This window comes from Amphiura filiformis, chromosome 5 (assembly GCF_039555335.1).
Source record: "Amphiura filiformis chromosome 5, Afil_fr2py, whole genome shotgun sequence".
Taxonomy (NCBI): domain Eukaryota; kingdom Metazoa; phylum Echinodermata; class Ophiuroidea; order Amphilepidida; family Amphiuridae; genus Amphiura; species Amphiura filiformis.
Window position 1 is genome coordinate 2,530,589 of NC_092632.1, and position 24,615 is coordinate 2,555,203.

General features: G+C 37.3%; 2 protein-coding genes across 2 annotated transcripts in view; both read right to left on the reverse strand.

Moving 5' to 3' along the window:
- Positions 1-24,615, reverse strand: part of LOC140152471 (constitutive coactivator of peroxisome proliferator-activated receptor gamma-like) — a 117,512-nt gene that overhangs the window by 37,628 nt on the left and 55,269 nt on the right. The window lies entirely within an intron of this gene.
- LOC140152472 (carbohydrate sulfotransferase 15-like) lies at positions 380-22,764 on the reverse strand. The gene is made up of 8 exons (XM_072174795.1): positions 22,670-22,764; positions 20,701-21,309; positions 19,652-19,868; positions 18,618-18,707; positions 16,574-16,730; positions 10,739-10,886; positions 9,623-9,770; positions 380-576 (listed from the first exon to the last, which is right to left on the reverse strand). Exons 1-8 carry the CDS (start codon positions 22,712-22,714, stop codon positions 380-382), a joined length of 1,611 nt encoding a protein of 536 aa, XP_072030896.1. The 5' UTR covers positions 22,715-22,764.

Below are 24,615 nucleotides of genomic sequence, written 5' to 3' on the forward strand. Positions count from 1 at the left end.
AAAATTCATAATTGTAGGGTATAATTTAAAATATAAGGTATATTTCATGTGAAAATGTATGCACCCCCTCCAGCACCCACCCCCTTAACAGCATTTTTTGCCTCTAAAAAATTTTGGGCCCCCCAATATTCAAAATCTTCCGGAGCCTCTGTTGATCGTACCATATACAGTAAATCTATTTCCTCGAACTCGACAGGAAAAGTTTCGATGTTAGTGGGGGTTATATAAAGATTATAAAGTCCGACACGATATGAACTGTAAGTTATTCAGTCTGTCACTACAAAGCACAACACACATGCATGCGCAGTGTGGACGACTGTTGGAGTTAGTCTATTAATTTTCCACTGTAACATTGACTCGGATGGCTTCTGAATACTTTTCATAAGAATCTCTTATCCTTTAAATATGTAGCAAGTTGCTTGTTGTAAGGTGCATAAAATTCGTTTAGCAATTTTCTTGTTTTGGGAAAGATTTCGCCATATTTGTCAGATTTTCTTTGAGTTACTTGTTTGTTATTAATATCCGTGAGTGCAACTTTGTTTCTTATAGGTTGTAGATTGCTTTCAGGTAGAGTTTCTGGAATGACAAAACAAAATAAAACAAAGAATTATTAGAATTATGTGTATCTCAGCCCATATCGGGAGAATCAATCGTCAGGGATGGTACAAACTACTATACATTTTGACATTTGAGGTATTATATGTTTAATTTGTTGCCACTTTATCATCATTATTACGTGTATAACTTTAATGGATGGTGTTGCTAATCTTGGGGCGATATTGGGGTTATGGTTATATAGCATATCTCTGGTGTTGACAATCTTGGGGCGATATAGAGGTTATGATTATACAGCATATCTCTGGTGTTGGCAATCTTGGGCGATATTGGGGTTATTATGATTATAAATAAATTTTGGATTTATACAGCATATCTCTGGTGTTGGCAATTCACCTTTTCGGTAAATAAATAAATAAATAAAGAAATAAAGAAATTTATAAAGCGCATTATGCCAGGCCTCAATGCGCTGAACAGAGAACTAAACTTACTAATACATTATGCAAAAACTACAAAAGTACATATTCTATAAGGCATAATACAACCAATACAAATTAATTATAGAAAACACATTAGAAACATTATAAAGCAATTACACTTGATAAGAGAAACATAATAGCATATCATATAATGAACAAAAGCATGATAATTATAAACAACACACTAAAATCCAAATCACTACCCGAATCCCTGAAAATTTGAAGCCCACAGAAATCACCCCGACAGACCAAGGTAGACAACCGTTGACCAGCACATGACAAACAATCGTCCACCCGAGCCAGCCAAAAAAATTGTCCCCGAGCAAAACACGCCAGAGACTCAAATAGTGATCCAGGTCCCAATGTGAAGACATAATAAAAAAAAAACAGCAATTTCACAATATACAAATTAAATATCATTAACAAATTTACATCGATACATATATATATATAATAGAAACATTTGATTTAAAAGCGTGGATTTGGCCCGCAGAATCAAAACGCGAAAATAACAAACCCGACCGGCGGGGGCCCTGCTGGAGAGGAGAGGTTGCCAGCACTTCACTCTCAGCGGCTTTATCAGCAAGTTGCTCAATCAAATGCAGCAGGGCCATAAACAAAGCAGAAGTAACACGCAGAAATCCCATAACTCTTTGCGAGTACACCTGACACCTCATCATTTGACGTCACGCCAATCTGCGCCGATGCGCACATCGTTTATCGAACATCGTTACTGCGCATTGCAAGTCGGCGTGACGTCAAATGACAAATTCTCAGGTGTAATCGCAAAGGCTTATGGGATTTACCGAAAAGGTGAATCTTGTGGCGATATAGGGGTTATGGTTATACAGCATATCGCTGGTGTTGGCAATCTTGGGCGATATAGGGGTTATTATGTTTATACAGCATATCTCTGGTGTTGACAATCTTGGGCGATATAGGGGTTATGGTTAAACAGCATTATCTCTGGTGTTGGCAATCTTGGGCGATATAGGGGTTATTATGTTTATACAGCATATCTCTGGTGTTGGGAATCTTGGGCGATATAGGGGTTCGGTTATACAGCATATCTCTGGTGTTGGCAATCTTGGGCGATATAGGGGTTATGGTTATACAGCATTTCTCTGGTGTTGGCAATCTTGGGCGATATAGAGGTTATGGTTATACAGCATATCTCTGGTGTTGGCAATCTTGGGCGATATAGGGGTTATGGTTATACAGCATTATCTCTGATGTTGGCAATTCTTGGGCGATATAGTGGTTATGGCTATACAGCATATCTCTGGTGTTGGCAATCTTGGGCGATATAGGGGTTATTATGTTTATACAGCATATCTCTGGTGTTGGCAATCTTGGGCGATATAGGGGTTATGGTTATACAGCATTATCTCTGGTGTTGGCAATCTTGGGCGATATAGGGGTTATGGTTATACAGCATATCTCTGGTGTTGGCAATCTTGGGCGATATAGAGGTTATGGTTATACAGCATATCTCTGGTGTTGGCAATCTTGGGCGATATAGGGGTTATTATGGTTATACAGCATATCTCTGGTGTTGACAATCTTGGGCGATATATGGGTTATTGTGTTTATACAGCATATCTTTGGTGTTGGCAATCTTGGGCGATATTGGGGTTATGGTTATACAGCATTATCTCTGGTGTTGGCAATCTTGGGCGATATAGGGGTTATGGTTATACAGCATATCTCTGGTGTTGGCAATCTTGGGCGATATAGGGGTTATTATGGTTATACAGCATATCTCTGGTGTTAACAATCTTGGGCGATATATGGGTTATTGTGTTTATACAGCATATCTTTGGTGTTGGCAATCTTGGGCGATATTGGGGTTATGGTTATACAGCATTATCTCTGGTGTTGGCAATCTTGGGCGATATAGGGGTTATGGTTATACAGCATATCTCTGGTGTTGGCAATCTTGGGTGATATAGGGGTTATTATGGTTACTAGCGGGATACCCGCGCTTCGCGCGGGTCCCCGCTAGATGAGTAAATGGGAGCGTTCACTATAACAGGAAGAATTACTGAACAGGTAGAATCATTGAAAAGGTACATTTTATTTATCTAAATCTGTCTCTTCTTACATTTCCTTTTTGTTTTCTTTCTTTTCAGTTTCTTCTACATGGGGCTATTTTGTTCCCATTTAAAAAATATTTGCTGCTTAGCTTGTGATTTTCCGTTTCCATGTTATTAATTTATCTAACCCCGTTCCCATTATTTTCTAAATTTGTTCTTTCTTACATTTCCCTTTTAGCTTAACTGCTTTTTTATTTGCTGCTTGTGATTTCCCGTTTCTATGTTTTTTATTTAATTCTGTTCTCATTATTTTAGTTTCTTTTTTCATATATTTCCTGATTAGTTTCTTTGCATTTTTCTTTATAGTACCGCTTCATGTTGTTTATACAACACACATCTCTTTCCCGTATTTATTACGTCCTCTCATAGCGTGTCTGTGGGCGTATGACCCGTTGTCATAATCCCGTGACCCGTCCATGTACCTTTTCGCCAGCCCATTCGGGGCTGGTACCTGTTTCAGGTTTGGGGTCAGTTTACTCAAGAGATTATATTTTAGTGGTATTGGAATGATTTTTTTTTTAAATATTTTAATTCGATTTGTTAGGAAAAGTAAGTATGTTTTGCCGTTTCAACGAACGAAAACGAGTGAGTATTACCAAAGTTATGTTTGAACTAATTAATTATGACTTTAAAAGTTTAAAGGCCTAAATGTAACAATAATAGTTAATATATATAGCATCATATGGTCAGCAGAAGAAAATCTGACATCACCTATGATGTCATATCAGTGTCCTTGACCGGGGTCCTTACTCCTTGACCACTGAACAGCGTGATATCATGTTGATAACAGATCTATAGAATCAAAATCTTCATCATATCCCGGATCATATCACAGATTCTCAACAATCTGTGATCATATGGACCATATTGATGTGAAAGTAGTTATCTATCATATTCTGTGTCGTTTTATGGATAAAAATGACTCAAAATGTTATTGATGAAATGGTTGCTATCATAAACATCAGTTTTGTCTTTTCAACGGGAAAAATCCGATGCAAAATAAAGTTTTTAGGGCCTAGCTATAATATGGGCATAATTTATGCATATAGTATTGAACAATGTACCCCATTTGACATGCACTTATAGATAAATAAATTGTCTTACTTTATTAATTTAATAACTTCTTTATTATAAACTAGCGGGCTACCCTCGCTTCGCGCGGGACCCCGCTAGATGAGTAAATGGGAGCGATCACTAAAACAGGAGGAATTACTGAAAAGGTAGAATCATTGAAAAGGTAAATTTTATTTTTCTAAACCTGTTCCTTCTTGCATTTCCATTTAGCTTCTTTCTTTCTTTTCAGTTTCTTCTACATGGGCCTAGTTTGTTCCCATTAAAAATTGCTATTTAGCTTGGGATTTTCCGTTTCCATGTTATTTATTTATTTAGGCCTAACCGCATTCCCATTATTTTCTAAATCTGTCCTTTCTTACGTTTCCCTTTTAGCTTCTTTTTTTATCCTGCTTAGCTTGTGATTTCCCGTTTCCATGTTATTTATTTAATTCTGTTTTCATTATTTTGGCTTAATTTTTCTATATTTCCTGATTAGTTTTTAATTTTAGCTTTTTTTCTTACGTTTCCTGATTAGTTTCTTTCCTTCTTTATTTTGCTCCCGTTTCATTTAGTAACCCGTATAATACCCGTATCTTTTTTGTCTTCCCTTTCTTTTCTTTTTTATTCATTTTATTCTTTCTTTCTTTTCAGTTTCTTCTACATAAATCTATTTTGTTCCAATAGATATACCGTAAACGTTCGCCTAATGGCGCTTTTGGATTCTTAGAAATGTGAGAGCGCCATCCTTGTAAAATCTCAACAGCATTAAGGATACGTGCATGTTAAATTGAGCAACCTGGACATAATGCCTCAGAAAAATTATTACTTTAGGTCACTAGGTTAGTTGCTAGAGCAGCAAATGTTTTGGGGTTTCTTCAGGTATTCTTTCTCAAAGTGTCATTGGACTTAATTTGTAAATCGATTCATACGTTATACCTAACTCATTTTGGTAAATCTTTTTATAACATTGTAATTTCTTCCTATTTTTTTAATATTCTTCAGTTCAAAATTACACCAGTCTATTGTCTGACCCGTTAGCTCAGTCGGTAGAGGGTGCGCCTTGAATGGTGAATGGTACTTGTTCGAATCTTGATTTCTGCCCCAACTTTTATGTGAAGAAGGGTCAAGAAATGTTTTTGGATTTTGTCCCCATTTTACGAACGAATATTGTGAATTTTCTTCTTTTTTTTTTTTTTTTTTTAGATAAATAGGCACTGCGAACAAACGGCAACAAAAACCGCTGACAAAATTTACTCCACCTGCTACCTATCAATGCGTGATATATTCCACTACATTTAACAGTTAAATGACCTTATGATACGTCATATGCACAGCCTCTATTCAGTTGGTCGTTGTATGATTTTGTTCGTTCACTCATTCAAATTTTATTTATATCATTTGAATACTGAGCCTATTATGATACATCCTCCGTGGAACAGTTTCAAACAAATATAGCTAGGGATTATTGGGGCAGAGGTTATCTTTTGAATCCTCTTAGAGGGCTATCATTTTTTTCGGAAGGGGGGTCCCAAATTTACAAAAAGTCTGCGTCAATAAAATTGCGCACCCCCTATTTCGGCAACAAAAATGTTATGATCCCAAACCCCAAAATTGTATTAAAATCAGTCTTTTTGAATAAAATAACACACTTTCTGTGGTCATCGTGTGACTTCCTACATTTTGGTCATAAAACATTTTATGACCCCCTCCTATTATTCATTCCAAGACTTTATGGCCCCCGTATATTTGGGACCCCCCCTTTCGAATAAAATGATATACCTCTTATGACCACTGATGCATAGGCAAGGACACTCGCGCGAATTGAAAGACTTGTCGCACGGGACAGTTCGTCTCACACACATAACAAATGCCTATACAATCAAATAGGTTCATTACAACATTTGATTGAATGGATTGAGTTACTCTAAAATGAAACGATAAAAACAAAGAATCATGAAAAAAGACACATACAAGATAAAATAATAAAATTATATAAACAATGTTAAAGATAAAATCAAGAAAATAGAGAATAAAATTTCCTCAAATCAGAAAAAAAAACATTGACAGACATCATAATCTGTCAGAAATTACTGCAAGAGATTCGAACCATCAATCTTCTCCACAAGTTCTCTTTATCCTCGCACTGTAGTCTAATGCTCTGCTCACTGGGCCACAACGTATCAGGTGAATGATTACCGCATTATCATGAACAAGTTTGTTCGATCTTGTTCATAATTGTACGTGTCGATAGGTTTCACCCTTTAACTACACGTACCCTTAATGATCAGTGATAATAGTCGGCTTTTACAGGGATGGCGCTCTCTCATTTCCATGAACTCTATAGCGCCATTAGGCGAACGTTTACGGTATGCTGCTTAGCTTGTAATTTTCCGTTTCCATGTTATTTATTTTATTGAACCCCGTTCCCATGCATTATTTTATAAATCTACCCTTACTTACATTTGTCCTTTTAGCTTTAGGGTTTTTTTCTATTATTTTGTTCCCATTTTCATATTTCCTGCTTATTAAGTTATAGCTTGTGATTTGCCGTTTGTATTTAATTCTGTTCTCATTATTTTAGCTTCCTTTTTTCATGAATTATTTATTTATTTATTTATTCTTTCATTTTTTAGGTTCCTTCCTTCCTCCCGTATCCTTACGATTTTTATCATTTTGGTAATCTCTTAACCAAACCCAGTACCCCCTTTTGTCCTACTTTCTTTTCTTTTCTGGCACGGAAAGTTGGCCTATGCATATGCGTCTTCCTTTTATTTATATAGATTTATTTATTTATTTACTCTAATCCACAACCCTGTACCCATAACCCATCCATAGTAGGCCTACCTTTTCAGTTTTGTCCTACTTTCTTTTCTTTTCTATTTCTCTGGCACGGAAAGTTGGCCAATGCATATGCGCCCCGTGCGTGCGAGTCACATCCCTTGTACGTCAACGCACTAACACCAACGCGCTGCCAGTTAGTTACGGTACGCGCTACCACTGAGTTTTGACAATAAAAAAACCCGGGAAAAAATCCCAGTTTTAACCATATTTGTTGACCGTTTTCAACCAAATAAAGTGCAATGCATTTCCCGTAGGCTATATATTCCTCAATCTCCGGACGATTCATAGGCCTAGAATAAATAATGAAATTGTACACTGACTGTCTGCACCCCGGGTCTCCACGCAGGCACTATCACCACTCTAGACTACCAGACCACTGTTTCCTACGTTACCTTAGTGATGACGCAAAGACCTGATTCACGCGTCGTAGCCTTAATTTCTTGGCTGCCAACCTTCATGCAGTGGCGGAAAATGGGGCGCGTAGCTCTGCGTAGGGACGAAAAGCTCGTAAGATCATTATTAAATTATGCGCAGTTGTGCATCTAGATAGCCTGAATCATTTCTTGGCCACCTCGCAGTTGGCAGAAAACGGGGCAATGTTGCTCTGCGTATGGTTTTTTAATGGAAATATTATTACGCGGTTCACACTGTCCTTATTACCCACAATGCCACTTCGATCGATTTTGCATAGCAACACGACAGTTTTTTATGTTATTCTCTTAGTTACCATCAATTTGTGCAAAAACGAATGTCCGATGGAAAAATGGCAATATGTACCCGATCAATATACCACTAAATCAAAGCCGAAAGTCTAGGCAATTCGGAGAACACTCGCGCACAAGATGGGCAACCTTCCTTTTATTTATATAGATAAAATGACACATAACTATTTGATTCATAAAATTACATTCAACAAAATGATTGAAGAGAAAACACACAAGGCACTAGGCAGACTGTTATAGAATGGAGTATGTAAGATGCCATGTCCATAGCTTCGCAGGAGTTTCCGACTAGCAATCAACATGATCAGCACATTCAGAAAAACACAGTTTAAGAGTGAAGATTGTAGTGAGTAACCAGTCCTTTATAAATGTGCTGGCCACTATCTATTATAATATAGTAGGCTTAAACTATACATTGCGAATTAATTAAGTTATTTTAAAATAAAATGTACATGTAAGTTAACTCAAACCGGCAGTGTATATATCGAAAGCAGTGAAATCGGACATTCCTAAGCGAATATATTGAGTTCGTAAGTTCTGGTATTACAAAATTGGAAATTGAGATATCGTGGGTAAAAAAGCTGAAAAGACAAAAAAAACAACGACAACAACAACAACAACAACAACAAAACAAACAGACCAGAACAATTTGGAGTACATGTAATGAATTAAAAGAGTTGACATGAGATTAGGAATTAATGTTTTCTGCTGTTTCAGTGTGCATGTTCTCATCGTTGATGGTTTGGTGGACTGTCATGTAGATGTAAGCGTGATCCTAAAAATGCCTTTCACATTGACCAAAACTAATTACAAGACCTCTTCTACATTGAGGCTGGCTTTCCCTTTTAAAGGGAATTTTTATTGTCCTTTATTTTTCCTTTCCGTATTATCATGTCCACTGGTCTCTGGCTCGCAAGTCGTATGGCTCTGCGCCGCGCCGTTTAAGCGCGCATTGCATGGCGGAGCGCGCATTACGCACGCAGCGCCGACGCGCTGCCTGTGAGCTGCAGTGACGCGTGATTTTCATAACAAAAACCCCGTTTTTACCCATATTTTCACTGTTTTTGCAGCCAATTCTTGACCGATTTCAACCAAATAAAGTGCAATGCACTCCCCGTATATTCACCAATCTCCCGTGTGAATATGGCGATATTAGAATCCAAACTGACGGAGCCTTTCGATCTTCATACCCACATACAACATTAGCCTATTTATAGTAAGATACAGCATATCGCTGGTGTTGGCAATCTTGGGCGATATAGGGGTTATTATGGTTAAACAGCATTATCTCTGGTGTTGGCAATCTTGGGCGATATAGGGGTTATTATGGTTAAACAGCATTATCTCTGGTGTTGGCAATCTTGGGGCGATATAGAGGTTATGGTTATACAGCATATCTCTGGTGTTGGCAATCTTGGGCGATATAGGGGTTATTATGGTTATACAGCATATCGCTGGTGTTGGCAATCTTGGGGCGATATAGGGGTAATTATGGTTATACAGCATTATCTCTGGTGTTGGCAATCTTGGGGCGATATAGGGGTAATTATGGTTATACAGCATATCTCTGGTGTTGGCAATCTTGGGCGATATTGGGGTTATGGTTATACAGCATATCTCTGGTGTTGGTAATCTTGGTCGATATATGGGTTATTATGGTTATACAGCATATCTCGAAGGAATTGTTCGGACGATCCCGTGTACAAAACATTCTTTTATCAAATAAGTACACGATACTTGTGCTTAGCAGAATTATGACGTCTATCCTCCATGGTTCAATCAAACAAAACACCAAAATTGAAAAATAAATCTGACCAAATAACTTGGTTAGGGTAATTGGATTCTTCTACTCTAAGTAGATTATACATTTCATTACCTATATCAAGGAATTTGAAAACGTCTTGCAAGAGGTTTGTTTCTTCGTGATAATGCCAGTCATCGGTTCTCAAAATGAGAATCTGATCCTTTGGAAACACCCTCAGCCATTCTTGTATATGAGCAATATACACACTTATGTGTAATCTCTGTGAAATAGAAACAGAACATAACATCACTACATCAGGTATGAGTATCGCAAGATTAGATGAAGGAATATTATAATTCAGCTTTGATATCGCAGCAATAGTGAAAGAGACAATTGTAGATTTTTCTCTTAACAATTTCGTCTAACAGCTCCACTAAACAATTTTCATTCAAATGTTGTTAAAACAATAAGTAATTAAAGAAGGCATGGATAGTTTTGCAAACATTGGCTTAATTTCCTCAAGGCCATCCAATATGCCAAGCATTATGGGCTACAACTAGAATCTATTGGTAAGTTCTCTCATTTCCACATTTGTTTTGTAAAAGTTTAGCTTTCAATGGTTTCTGTGGTCACTGATGGACCACAGCAGTCATTTTTTCGGTTCATTAGCACATCTATCATGTTCATGCTTGTTCCAAAAAAGGCCAGAATTTGGATGAAATTAGTGTGTTTTGGCAAAGTAGCTACGGGTACTGGTCCCTCTATGTTCTATAGTTGTGCTTAAAAGAGTATTTGCATGTAATATCACATTGCAATTAAATAATATTTTGATGTAAAGATACCGGTGATAGTTAACGTGTGACTCAAAGGCTTCCCCACACGGGGAGAGATCGGTCAAACTTAAGGGCCGTTCAATGTTTATGCTGGGGAAGTGGGAGTTTTGACAATAAATAAACAAACAATTTGTCCGTTCAAAATTTTCGGGTCCCGCCCCCTATGTTTTTCCCTTTTTCTCCATGTAAAACTCATGGCTCAAGTAAAAGACTTCCACACCCCCACCGGCAGAAATATTGAACGGTCCCTTAGTCTCAATGGAATATTCAGACTTATTAATCGCAGAGGGCGTGCCCGAGGGACCCATTTCATTTTTCGCAACTTGATCGAACAATTTTTTTTGAAGATCTATGGATCGAACTTTAGCATTGGTTCACGTAAAAAATTAGTATTTTGAATTTCAATCAAACTCACCGGGAAATCTCTACCACATACATTAGCACATGTCTTTAAAGATCTTGACCGAAGGCATCCTTTGAACTGTTTGATTTTATCGACAACTTTTGCATGGAAGTCTTCTGGTGACGTCTTTTTTGAAAAGGCAAAATAATCTGATATAGTTCTGCAAGAAAGGAAATATAACATGTCATGGTAAATGCGCAGTGCATCTTGACATACATGGAGCTATTAACGATGGAGGAGCAACAGATTACGTCGATTACGTAACACATTGTTCCTTTGTACCGATTTGATTTTTCGACAAGCTATTCATCGAAAAGTACCTTTTGTTCGGGACAAAAGGGTTCCGCCATTAAATCGGTAGCTGACCTGACAGCGTATTAACGCTTTAATATGCAGGCTACTGTCAATAAGCAGTGATAAGTGATCAGACGAAAGTCGCGTGAAAGCGCTTACACGAGCGAAACCCAGCAAACACAAAACGTTTTCGACATCATTCGCAAAAGGTTATAAAGGGTTGTCAGAAAACGTTTAAATGTCGGGTTATATAAAGGGTATATTAAGAGAATAAAACGTTTTCATAACCTTAAAAACATTTTTGATAATCTACTGCTCAGCAAACAAAAATGTTTTACAGAAAACGTTTAAATGTCGGGTTATGTAAAGGATATAAAAACGTTTTAATAACATTCCAAAAACATTCTTGAAAACTTGATACAAAACATTCTAAACAGAATGTTATTTTGGGGTTAAATAAATATTTTGCGAAAAATGTTTGTCCAAAATATTTTCAATAACGTTTTAAAAACGTTTTCATGACCTTTATATAACCCGACAATTTAAATGTTATAAAAGGTTTTGAAAAAAATATTTTAAGAACATTTCTGTGTTTGCTGGGTTCAAATATTTTAACATAATGTTATTTAAGTATTGACACAATATTTGGCAAAAATGTTTGCAAAAATAGTTTGCAATAACATTTTGAAAACATTTAAAAATATTGGTTTAGTGTGTTTTCATACAAAACGTTTTAAAACGTTATCATGACCTTTATATAACCCGACATTTTAATGTTATTAAAATGTTTTTACCTAAACCAAAAGCCAAAATATAACTTATTTAAAACGTTTTTGTGTTTGCTGGGAAGGTACCCTTTGTTGTCATACAACCTACGGGTGTGATTGAGTAGCCGAAAGCACAAAAAAAACACTTTAGCCGTAGATGTACAGCTTGTTATCACCCACCTGACTTTAGGCGCTTCATTTAAATAAATTGAATACTCTTGCTGATCGATTACACATCAGAATGTATTAAGGCTGCCAGGTCCACATGCCAATTCACATATAATTGATACGCCCAGTCAGATGTATTTCACACCTGCCAAACACAAGTCACCCAATTTTGAAAACTGGACGTTGAATGTACACTCTCATGAATATTAATTGGCAACATGTCAGCGCTCAAATCGGACACAATAGAACAATAAACCATACAGTGCGATGCATATACCAAAATAGGCTTTGAAAAAGGGTCATTGATATACCAAAAGGCTGAAAAAGCTACCCATATTTGCGGCACGTCCCCGTATGGTCATAAAGTATCAAGAAATGGTATGGATCCTTCTTGCTCTTTCTCATACGTAAATTTGATGCTGTTCCTGGGTTCCGTTTGATTGAGATGCGTGGTGAGATTTTCCACTTGGTCTTCCTTTATAATTTCTAAAATGTCATCCACGTAACGTTTCCATAAGCGCGGTTTACAATCCAAGGGGGCTGTGGCTATAGCTTGTTGCTCCATAAACTCCAGATACAGGTTCGCGACAACCGGGGACACCGCCCCCCCCGCTGAAATATTCGATTTCGGGGGGCGAGCATTGCGTAAAACACCAGCGATTTCTGATCGAAGAACAGTGGCTTCATTACCATGATTACTGCGAAGCTTATGGCACGCTTGTTACGTGGCTACAATGTATTCCGGGATCTTACTCGGCGACGACGAAAAGTTCAAACCTGTAGCCAATACACTTTCATGTGGTTTGGTAAGCTTATGCTTCGATAAAATAATTACCCATTTCTTGATCTGTTCGCCATTTATTTAATTCAACATCGTCTGGAGTATTTCGCCTCCCTCTCGAAGCCGAAGTACGTTGTAACTTTTCCAACTTTTTTTGATGCCGCCATTTTGTTTTGCAAAACTCTGTTTCTGTTTTGCGAGTCACGTGATCGGTCACCTGACCAAACAAAGATTCCGGGAACCGGGAATTTAATTCGGTCTCAAATTTCGTTTTCTGTTCTTTAAAACTGTTGATTTTATTTGTGGTGACTCTGATTCTTTCGCGAACAAGTTGACGTGCATTGTTCACTATATCAAGCGCTCTTGCGGTATTTATAGGGCATTTCAAGCGTAAGCGGAGTGATGCTCAACTCCTTGCATTGTAATGTAAAGATTTTAGATTTATTTTAGATTAGAGATCTTTTCACTCATTACATACAAGAATAATACATAAGAATAATACATTATAAAGATATAAGGAATAATACATATATAATAAACTATGGAAATGCATAATACAACGATGAGTGAAGGAATTACAGTTGAGGCCCAAAGGCCTGTAGCTCTGTAACCCCTTGATACAGGTATATGGCATTTATTTGACATGGCAGTAGGTTGGTAGACAACAAAAATGCCGAGTCCAACCAACCAGCTGTCATGTCCATCAATGACATATCCTATGTTAACATTTAAGGAAAAAACAAAGAAAAAAAAAAAAAAAAAATGCACATATCAAAAACTAATTATTGAAAGTAAATTAATGAAATTGGTGAACAATATTGATGAGGCGGCAGGTTCGTTTTGCATACCTGCATACTGCATATTTCTAGAGTTTCATAGTGGCGAGTTATAAGCATCAAATGTTGCAAGATTGGGCATATATCATAAACAAAATACAAAAAAACAAAACGATATAAACACTTTTGTTTGACCCTGGGCAGACATCTCAAAATTTGTCAGAGATGCTATAAATTAGATTGGATGACTGTGCAATGCTGGAGCTCTGTGTTAATGTTATGAGTGTGAATTAATTTTCTAGGTGTCTGCATCTCAATTTGGAACTAGGTAAAGTCTTTAAATGATTCAGTCAGCATCACCTTAACATAAACTATTTCATTTAGCGCATGGCTGTACTTGCCCAAATATTCCCCAAAACAAAATACACATTGTTTATGCACAGTTATGAGGGTAGATTTGTAACATCATATCCCATAATGCCCGACTGCCTATGCTTATGCCCCGGTACTACAGTATAAGGTGGAATGTCCCACTGAATGATGGGACATAATATGAAATCCAGATTTTTGAGTTATGACTTGACACCATAGACATCTAAACATGCCAATATTGGAAATAGTTTGAGTTCAAAATATATATCCTGCAAACCCTACATTTGGTGAAGCGGTATTGGGGCCCTTGGGGGAGGGGTATAATTTAAACTTAGTATATCATAGGCCTATTATTAATAGGGGGACACGGGGACGAGGTATGGTAATTTTATATGGTGAGTGTTCATCCCGGGTGTTCATGAACTAATGAGGTAGGGTTTTGTTTTCATTCAATGTAAAATTTGCATTGTTGGTAGTTTCAATCATAGACCCTGGTATTCCAGGGTCTATGTTTCAATCTTTTCCTAGTCTTTAGGAAAGGAAAGGCCTTTATTAGGAAGGTCCCTTTTCTTTTAAGTTCTCAAACATGTGATTTAATATGAGGATAAACACCTTAGAAAAGACTTGGGAGTGATTTTTATTACTTTAATATTAATAAACTTATTTTGATCTATGTGTGAAGTTTTCCTAAAGCATTCCAAAATATTTGAAAAATCTAGAAACTAAAAACAATCTGACAAAAATCAGAAATTGAGGAGGGAGGGTACGAGAACCAAAACATTGATCTTTTTGGCCCAAAATGGTGCCATGCAATTCATAAAAGTAAACATTTGATAAAAGGTGAGGCTGCCTCTTTTTGTTATTCAATTCTAAAGGGGCTCATCAGTAAAGTTACTTCCTGTTTTATAGTTGAGAAACAAATGATATAATACATTGCTTGTTTGCAATGATACATTTTAATACAAAAACGAAATGGTAGATAAACCATACACATGTGGTAGAGGAAAGTGTTTGTAAGTTTGGTTTGGATAAATATTAATGATCATATGTAGCCTTGGGGAGTTCCAGTGAAACTATTAAGGTGACAGTGCATCTACTTCATATCTTAGGTTCTTTTTCTCCAATTTATCGAAGTTAAAACATAACACTCATTAACCTACTAAAAAATCAAAATGAAAAATATCAAGAAATTAAACGGAATTGCATATACACACCCATCCACCCCTCTCCATACACGCCACCACCACAAAGTTCGCACCAACATCACCAAAACATGCTCTCCAAATAATGTAGCTTTAATATAGGCCTACTCGCCACTAAGAAACTCTAAAAATATACAGTATGCAGGTATGCAAAACGAACCTGCCGTTGATGAGGTACACAATTGAAAGATGTATACAATTAAGAATAGCTTTTCCGGAATTGCTTCACTGATGACGAGCACTTGATATCAGAATCAATACGCTGGCGAAGTTACGTAATTAATCGGATTAACTACCATAGCAATAGGTACAAACAATTTTGAATATACCGCGCTGCACTACAAGCAGGTTTCACTCGTCACCTGTCGTCAATCATATAATATATTGAATACAATAGCCGCTCTTTTCAAAGAGACTAATCTTACAGGTGCAAGTGATTAGCATTTCTTTGACATCTATGGTTCAATGCAGAGGTACCACATGAACGTAGTAGTGCAGCGCGACATAATCAAAAATTGTTTGTACCTATTGCTATGGTAGTTAATCCGATTATTACGTAACTTCGCGAGCGTATAGCATTCGAAAGCTTTATAACTGCATATTTAATAGATTTCTCACAAAAGACTTTCTTGACTCGAGGTAAGATGAGCTTGTTTCTATATCTAGTGTATATAGCGTGAGAAGACGAGATGGTTACGATGTCTGGCGATTTTCTTGCCAATATTTTCATATATAGTTCTGTCCATAATTCTCACGTATATTCTTGAAGAGGTTCATTAGGTTAGAAACTCAAATAAAATATTTCATCTTGACAAAACCAATTTGTTTTACTGATCTGACAGTTTCGACCATCTTAGACGATGGTCATTTTATTTTGTAACTTGGTTAAGTTGTAAAATCAACGTTTTTTAAAAGATGTGCAATTGTTATGTATTGTATTGAAAATTCGCACACAAAGTCAAGTTTTCTCAAAATAACCCAAATGTGGGATAGGTCGTTTTTATAATTATTGAGCCCCTTATTATTGACGGGTAATTCATGTATAAAGGTTTAATATATTGCGCACAAAAAGTATTCGAATACAAAAAGCCATTTCTTAAAGACACTAACTTACAAACTTTGTTCTGGGTATTTTGATACCTCATTCGGCACGAGACGACTTTATTTCATCAACTTATAGCAATTTGAGTAAAACAGAAAGCTTTTCAAAAGTAAAAAAACACATTTTCAAGTGGCTGAAAAAACAACAACAAAGAATGGGTCGTTTTGTCGAAAACGTGTTTGACGCCCATGGAGCAGTTGTACTTGATTAATTAAAGCTGTGACGGTTTGAATGCTATACCCTAGTAGCTCCTAGTAGATTTTATCTGAATGAAAGTTGTAGCCTGTGAGCGTAGGAATAAAGAACCGTAAGCTCAAAAGCAGTAAATATAATACTATGCAGCGACAAATTCCTAAATAGCATAGATTTGTGTACTAACACCTACCTATTTGTCGGATCTCTTAAAATGAAGATGACTTTTGCTTTTGGTTGTATTGCATGAATAACGTCGGCAAAAACAAATGGAATTTCACCTTTAGTTTCAATACCAGCCTTCTTGACGATATCATAGTTTGCCCAAAGTGTTGATGCTGAACCATCACCTGAAAGAGGACAGACAACTCGCACAATTGAGATATCGTCACCCCATATAGAGCTCCTCGAGCCCTAATCCGAAATCCTGGAGCACTGACCCCAACCTTAACCCTAGTGCTTTGGGAGCACTATGCGCTGTCGAAATCTCAATTATGATTTAGGATTTGATTTGGGAAGAATTATGGCCTTGCATTTCCAAAAGATAGCGAGTGCATTTTTGGGTCAAAAACAGATCAGTATCTGTTGTTCGACTCGCACCGATCATTGATCATGAACTGGGTGTAATATACGTACTTTATTTCACATAGCGAACACTATTCCCTCTAGAGAGAACGCGAAGGAACAGGAACGCGAACACCGGCATAATGCACTGAACCGTTGCGGTCATCGTAATTGGCCCTTTCAAAAAGCTCTCTTCTCAGACCAAGAATCCACCGAAAAAGACTCCGCCGCACGCAAGACTCAAGGTGACGGGGCAGTAAAATGTGGTAGGAACATCACCATCCCCTACGTCCCCGGTGTCTGTCAAGCCCAAGAACACGCTACGTCAAGTGCTTGTCCACCCCAAAGATAAACAACCGAAGGATAAGCAAAGTAACATCGATTCACGACATACCGGTATGCACGATTCCACGGTGAATTCGAAGAAAAGCTTGACATGATGCAGTCATGTCTACAGTAGAATTCATCTCGACCTTTGCAGGACTTAAACCCCATTAAAAGCTATTAAACCAAGATAACACTCATTGAAGCAGCTCAACTGATTAAATCAGATCTTCTCTGGTTGTGCACAAGTGTCTGTTTTACATGTGCGACATCGCAAAAAGCTGGTATTATAGCTTCAGTTGGGTAACCGATTATAAAGGAAACGAAAGGAAACAATGGTATGTGTACCTTTGTTCACGAAATGAGACAATGACCTGCTTTTTGTTAACCAGCATTCTTCAAAATGAGCAACATAATGATTGTTGACTTAACACGGTTTGGAAATAATTTCTTCATATTTTTGGTGTTATCTGTCGTTTACATATCCTTCCTAAAACACAAAAGTGCGACCCTCTCCAAACATCTAAATTAGCTAAAAATTTAGGACATGTTACAAAACTATATTTTCTAGAACCTATTTAGAATAGTTTAAATGTAGCTTGTACCGTTTTTTGTGGCATCCTTCAGAACGGAGCGGTCCGTTACCAATATAGCTCAATATTTTCGGTCAAATCTCCATTCAATTAACACGGGGAGTTGGCTAGCTATGAGCTAGCTATGCTTTGCCCTCACTCATATTTTACAAAAGTGCGACCATTTCTGAACATCTAACCTAGCTGTAATTTTGGGTCAGGTTAGAGAAATATATTTGCTGGAAGTTTGGAGAATAAATTAAATATTGGCTGGTTATTTTTCACACAGTGATGTTAACTAGGCAAGTGTCCATTCTTCCAACATACATCATTTGTAGAGGTCACGCGTCAATGGTGAGAGCACTGTGTATTGTGTATAGGAAAACGGACAGTAACTGCAGTATGATTAACTCGATTTCATTTTCTTCATGAACTGTAACTTCTCATTATCAGACGTGTGCCCTTTTAATTTTGAGCTGTACAAATGAGGTAAAGCGAAAAATCGCTATTCCAGCACCTATATCGTCATTGCGTGTATCAGTCAGTCGATCAATCGCTAATGAGGTCGACTCATCGACTCAATGTGTTATGAACATTCCACAGATTCACGCGCGCAAAGAGCAGCCATACTCATGTCCGACTATAATATTTTGATCTTATGGATTAAATTTTTTTTTAAATATTACAATCGGGTAAATTTTTGAAATAAAATAAAGGACGTCCTCCTCAGCAAATGTTACAATATTTTCTTTAACAAAAAGCGTTATCAGCACTTACCGGCGATGAGCTTTTCTCGCTTAACTGGATCTTTGCTTACACATTCTGCAAACTTATTAAAATGTCTGAGGTAATGCTCTGTCCCTCTGTCTATAATCAATCAACAAAAGAACATGTTATTGGGTCTGGAAAAAACTTTTTTGCAGTGGCATAGTTTTGCGATTTACTAACTAGTTATGTTAGCAGTATATGGTCTAGCACTAAGATCCATTGAAACCTAGGGACGAGGACTCACGCTAGTCGTATAGGTTATATACCGTACCACCGATAGGCCTGGTCGATGCATGGAAATACAACGAGGAACTATTTGATTGCGTGGCATCTGAAAAGACTGCTTAGTCTGAAATCGACCAAGTTATATAGCCAAAAAAGTATATTGTGCGTTTTGATGCTTCGAAATGGTATATTTTCTCTCATTATAATATTATGACATTTTTGTTGTTATATTACCAAAATTAATCCACACGGCATCGGGTTTTAGAAAATATTCGCCCTGCCTAATTGTAACATTTATCTTCGAGGATCAGTGCGTTCAAACAAGAAAAGTCTCAGGTCAACCTATGTTGAGTTTCTGATCATTTAGCATCTAAATCATCTAGTTTCGCATGGTATTGGTGGCGTTTAACTGCATGTGAGAGTTCTGAATATGAAAAAAATTCCACCCGAAAAGTTCATTCTACAAATTAATAAATCCTTTTCGGACGCAGGGATTGATCTCTACTGAAATCCCACCCATCGATATACCAAAATTGCTGAAAAGTTAGCCCAAAATCGTGGCACGTCCCCAGATACCTTCAACCAGAGACACCCCCGGTATTACAGGTATCAAGGCAGTACCTTTTCCTAGCTGTAGGTGATCATCATGGTGAGCACGGTTTGGAGCACGAAGGGCGTCAACATAAGACAGGATTACCAGTTTCATAATAACGGTATAATGTTTAACGATAGTATTGTCAAGAAATAAGGTTCTTTATTAATATTAAAGGGCAGAAACCTAAATACTTATACAAGTTTCATATAAATTATATACTAACATGTTTTTGGAGAGTCCTTCCAGAAATGTGGTTCTTTATTAAAATGAGCTGGGCTAAATACGTCAGGGTGACGGAGTAAATTAAACCATAGATCTGTTGTCCCACATTTTGGAGCACCGCCGAGGTAGAAGTAAGGTAAACATCGTGTACGTCCATTCTCCAGAAAACATGGATTCTTGTATTCGGATAAGAAATCTTGCTTGAATCTATGAATCAGCTAGGTGAAACAAAAAACGTTTGTCAAGTTTTACTGTATTATACTTTTCTATTACTTAATGTAGAACGTTGTTGCGGTTATCAAGGTTATTATGAAAAATATAATTACGAGTATGTAGTAATAGATTAGTGAGTCCATGCATTAATCTAACACTAAAATACCCATCTTCAATTTGGTACTTTAATTTTGAAAGTATCCTTAATTTTCAGAGATCTGTCGAGAACAAAAACATATCTGTGATCCATATTTCTGAAGTAGCTTAAAATTGTTGATACAGCGGAAATATCTTTGAGATCGCATTTCCTATGCCCGGCCATAACGAATTAAGGTTTGCCTTTTTACTTGAAAACACATCGTTCATCAATCCCATTAACATGATTAATCTATTAACGTCCTTCGGCTTTTTGGCGAACGGGAAGGAAGGAAGGAAGGAAGGAAGGTAGGAAGGAAGGAAGGAAGGAAGAGAGGAAGGAAAGAAGGAAGGAAGGAAGGAAGAAAGGAAGGAAGGAAGGAATAAAGCAAGAAAGAAAGAAAGAAAGAAAGAAAGAAAGAAAGAAAGAAAGAAAGAAAGAAAGAAAGAAAGAAAGAAAGAAAGAAAGGAATAAAGAAAGAAAGAAAGAAAGAAAGAAAGAAAGGAAGGAAGGAAGAACTAGATAGCAAGCCACGAATTGCCCAGCCAACGTTTTCGTTTGTATAATGTGATCTCAGATGTTACCCAATCTGATCACGTGGGATGTTTGGACTTGCAGTCGCTTTGTAGAATAGTATTTTCTAATATTGAATATTGCAAGGTACATGTTTACGTAAATGAACCCCTAAAAAGCGCACTTACTTCAGGAAAATATTTGACCATCTGGTTCCATATCTTAGTGTCAGCAACATGAGGCTTGGTATTTAATAATAATATTGAAACCTCTTTGTTCATATTGTCACTACGACTCTCCGGAAGAGCAATTTTGTGCAACTTTTGATACAATTGTCGTCTGCCTTTGCCCATCCTAGCTTTTAACCGTTTTCCTCCATGACTAAGATGAAAATCTGAAGCGTTCACATTGGTGTTAATGCTATCAGAAGATTTGTCCTTTTTAAGTCTCATTGCCCCCTTATTCCTGTGAATATTCTTGCGTCGACCATTCACTGTTGCATTTCGAGGCCCATTTTTATGTTTCTTTTGTGGATATTTTCTTTCTTGGGGTTGAAAACCTTTTTGTTGATCATTACTGGTGCCATCAGTATTTAAACTTTGTAGTCGTGAAATTACTTTCGAAGTAAGTCTTCTTTCCATAGACTGTGTTTTACGTAATTTATATGATTGCACTAATGTTTGGGTGTGTTTCGGGAAGTACCATGAGAAAAGATAATTGTCCGAGTATGACAGAATTCCAAGAATAAAAAAAGTGGCGATGAGCAAGCCCAAGCTAAATTGTCGACATTTCAAAGTCTGCAAAAAACCAAACATAATATAACAGAATAAAACGTGAACAATGTGGTAATGTAACAAACACTCGTGCAAGAACTCATATCTTCTGACTTTAATAAACCGGGCTTTTAGGCTGAATTTATATTACATCACTTAGCGATAGCGATTGGTTTTTAGCATTTTGCGTTGTAAAAAGCGCGCTACCTTTAACCTTAGTGGTTAAATACCAATCGCTCGCTAATGCGTAATATCTGTTTGTGTGTATTGTATACCTCGACTACCTACATTAGTGCCCAGTTTTAACCGCCGTTTATCAGTGGGAGCTGGTAGCTTAATGGATAAGGCGTCCGTCTAGTTATCGGAAGGTCGTGGGTTCGAATCCCATGCCGGCACATTCCCTTGCTTTTTTTCAAGTTGGGTTGTGTGCCGGGCGGAATTTGTGTTTATTTGTTGCCTTGTTTAATTGTAACAATTTGGGTTGGTAAACTGTTCTTTCTTTCTTAAACATTTATGATAGTTTTTGAGGTTCTAAAAAGTCCAGGAGCTTCCGGGGGCTCCGCCCCCTCGACTCTCGCTAGGGGCTTCGTCCTTGGACCCCACCGGGGGCCCTAAGACGGGCCCCAGGACCCCACCCGTGATGGATCTTGCCCACCTGACAGAGTAGGGCAGCTACGCCACTGTTTTTCGTACTAAAAAGAAAGATGCACGGGGCAATTATTGCTTTATTTTTTCTTTTATTAGCATTTTAGGGGACGTCCCATATGCAAAACATTTAGGGAGGGACGCCCCCCTCCCAGCTTCCGTCGCCCATTGTAAGGCTAAATAAATATTTTTGTTATGTCTCAAAGTCCATGGCAGTTTAAAAAGAGAATGCGGAATGCGTTTTATTTTTTTAAGATTTTTATTTTTATTTTTTTAAAGATTTTTTTTAACTTAATTTTGAGTTAAAATGTAATTTTCGAGTATTCAACAGCATAAAATTGAAATGCAAACATCAATACCTAAACAATGCGAGTATCAAACCAAGTAAATTTTCTTCAAAATATGTTTCAAATTTTTACGGCAAAAAACTATTAAAAAAAAGAGGAGAAATAAATAATGAATTTGCAGTACCGGTGCAGCCGGTCCTTGTGTGAGTAGTCGAGCTCCTGTTGAAGTCAGAGACACATCTGACGAAAGCTCGACCACTCACACAGGGACCGGCTGCACCGGTAGTGTGATAACCAACGGTAATCGTAGAAATACTATAACTTAATCCACGGACACATTAATTCCCGTCGAGAAAGCCTATTTACTTATTTATCCGTGGATTGTTTCTTCAGTATAATGTTAGATTTCTTCCTAAATAAACGGACTGATAAAATGATTAAATAACACCTACCGTCGCCTGCTTTAGGATACTTTTTCCACTGGTAGTACAAGTCATATTTAAAACATTCCGCAATCCGTGTTAATAGATAATTATGTACACGTATAAGTTCAGTGGATTTTCAGTTCAATGGACACGTTCAATATCTAAAGAACAATGTCAAATCATAGGCCTTCAAAGGCCTGTGGTCAAATCGTAAAGTAATTTACTTTCGGATCAGTTTAAGGTCATCAGGCTTTACGGGTTTTTGATTGAAGTTGTCGGATCACTAGGTTTGCTTTCAATCGTCAATGACACGACACAGAAATAGTAAGTTAGCCTTCAATATTCTTTTGGTTACATTTGTAAGGACTCTGAGTGGTGGTTTTCCTGCGTACAAGATTATTTTCTCAAAATATTACCTATATTTATAAAAAAAATAACAAATTCTAACATATTACTTGTATATTATGAGACAAAATAAGTCATAACTTTAAACTTACAGCCCATAGGTCTGCTGGACATGTGTCTGGTATTTATGCAGTGGCCACACCATTTTTCAGGGGGGAAAGGGGAGGCAAGAAAATGTTAAGTGGGGGATACTGACATAACATTTGGCATTTTGACCCTATAAAGTTTAAATTTTTCCCAAGATTAATGTTTGATATGACATATGGCCATTTAATCTTCAGTATTTTCCTGAGACATTTGAATTGGAAAGTGTCCAACTTCCTGTTATCCCTATCATTGATTTTTCCAGTTTCACAGCCGTATATTACTAGCATTACCAGAGATTTTAACAGCTTCAGTTTGGTTCCTATTAAGTGAGTTTGCTTGCATTCCATATTGGTTTGAGCTTCATGAATGATCCCATTGCCTTGCAAATTCTGTTATTCATGTCTTCACCCCTCCTCCTTGGTTGCTAACATTTGTACCTAATACTTTTCTACCTCATTTAGTTGCTGGCCTGCTAAGACTATCCTGGTGTTGGATTTGCTGTTTATTCTAAGCACATAATAAAGACCTGTTCTTGCTGCAAATTCACTTAGTTTTGTTGCCTTTTCCTGCATGTATTGGATGGTAGATGGTAGAAGAGCTATCATCAGCAAAGTCTAAATCCTCCAATTTTGTCATAAGTTTCCATCGGATTCCTGTGTTATCTCCCTCTGTTGCATGTTTCCTAATCCAATCCACTACAATTAAGAAAATAAAGCCAGACATTACATCTCCTTGCTTCACACCAGTTTTTACCATGAACCATTCTGACTCCTCCCCTTCATCTAATACTGCGCACTCGCTATCTTCATATAAGATCTGGATCATTCTTATTATCTTTGATGGAATTCCATAGCTAGCCATAATTTTCCACAGGTTTTCTCGGTGTACGGAGTCAAACGCTTTTTCAAAGTCCACAAACGTAATGTTGACGGCCACTCTACGACTTGCTCAATAATATTCCGCAAAACAAACATTTGCTCTAGCCTCTACTGTACTTCTTCCCCTTCTAAATCCAGCCTGTTCATCTCTCAACTTTTTGTCTACTCCATCTATAATTCTATCAATAAGCAACCTTCCCAATACTTTGCTTGGGACAGATGTCAACGTAATGCCTCGCCAATTTCCACATTCTGTGAGATCACATTTCTTTGGTAACTTGACAATGAGCCCCTGCTTCTATGTTTTAGGCACTTCTTCTTTGTGTTAAAGAGGCCTGTAATCCAGTCTACAGTTGTGTCTGTGTCTACTTTCAATAATTCTGCTGTTATTTCATCTTTGCCACCAGATTTCCCGTTTTCATCTTTCTAATGCTGTTTTAATTTCTGCTTTTGAGATGTGATTATCACTAATGTCCTCAATTACCGGTACTTGGTCATTTAACTCCTCTGAGACTGGGTTGGTTGGACAATGTACCCCTCCTGGCTATAATGTACCCCTCCTGGCTATAAGTTCCTAAGCCTTCCTAGACCCAAAAGGGATGG

Coding starts and splice junctions, on each gene's coding strand:
- LOC140152472 (XM_072174795.1), bottom strand. CDS start 22,714: ATGACTTGTACTACCAGTGGAAAAAGTATCCTAAAGCAGGCGACG. Junction 19,869..20,700: donor TGGTCAAATATTTTCCTGAA/GTAAGTGCGCTT, acceptor TGTTTCACCTAG/CTGATTCATAGATTCAAGCA. Junction 10,887..16,573: donor TTAAGAGATCCGACAAATAG/GTAGGTGTTAGT, acceptor CCTTTCTTGCAG/AACTATATCAGATTATTTTG.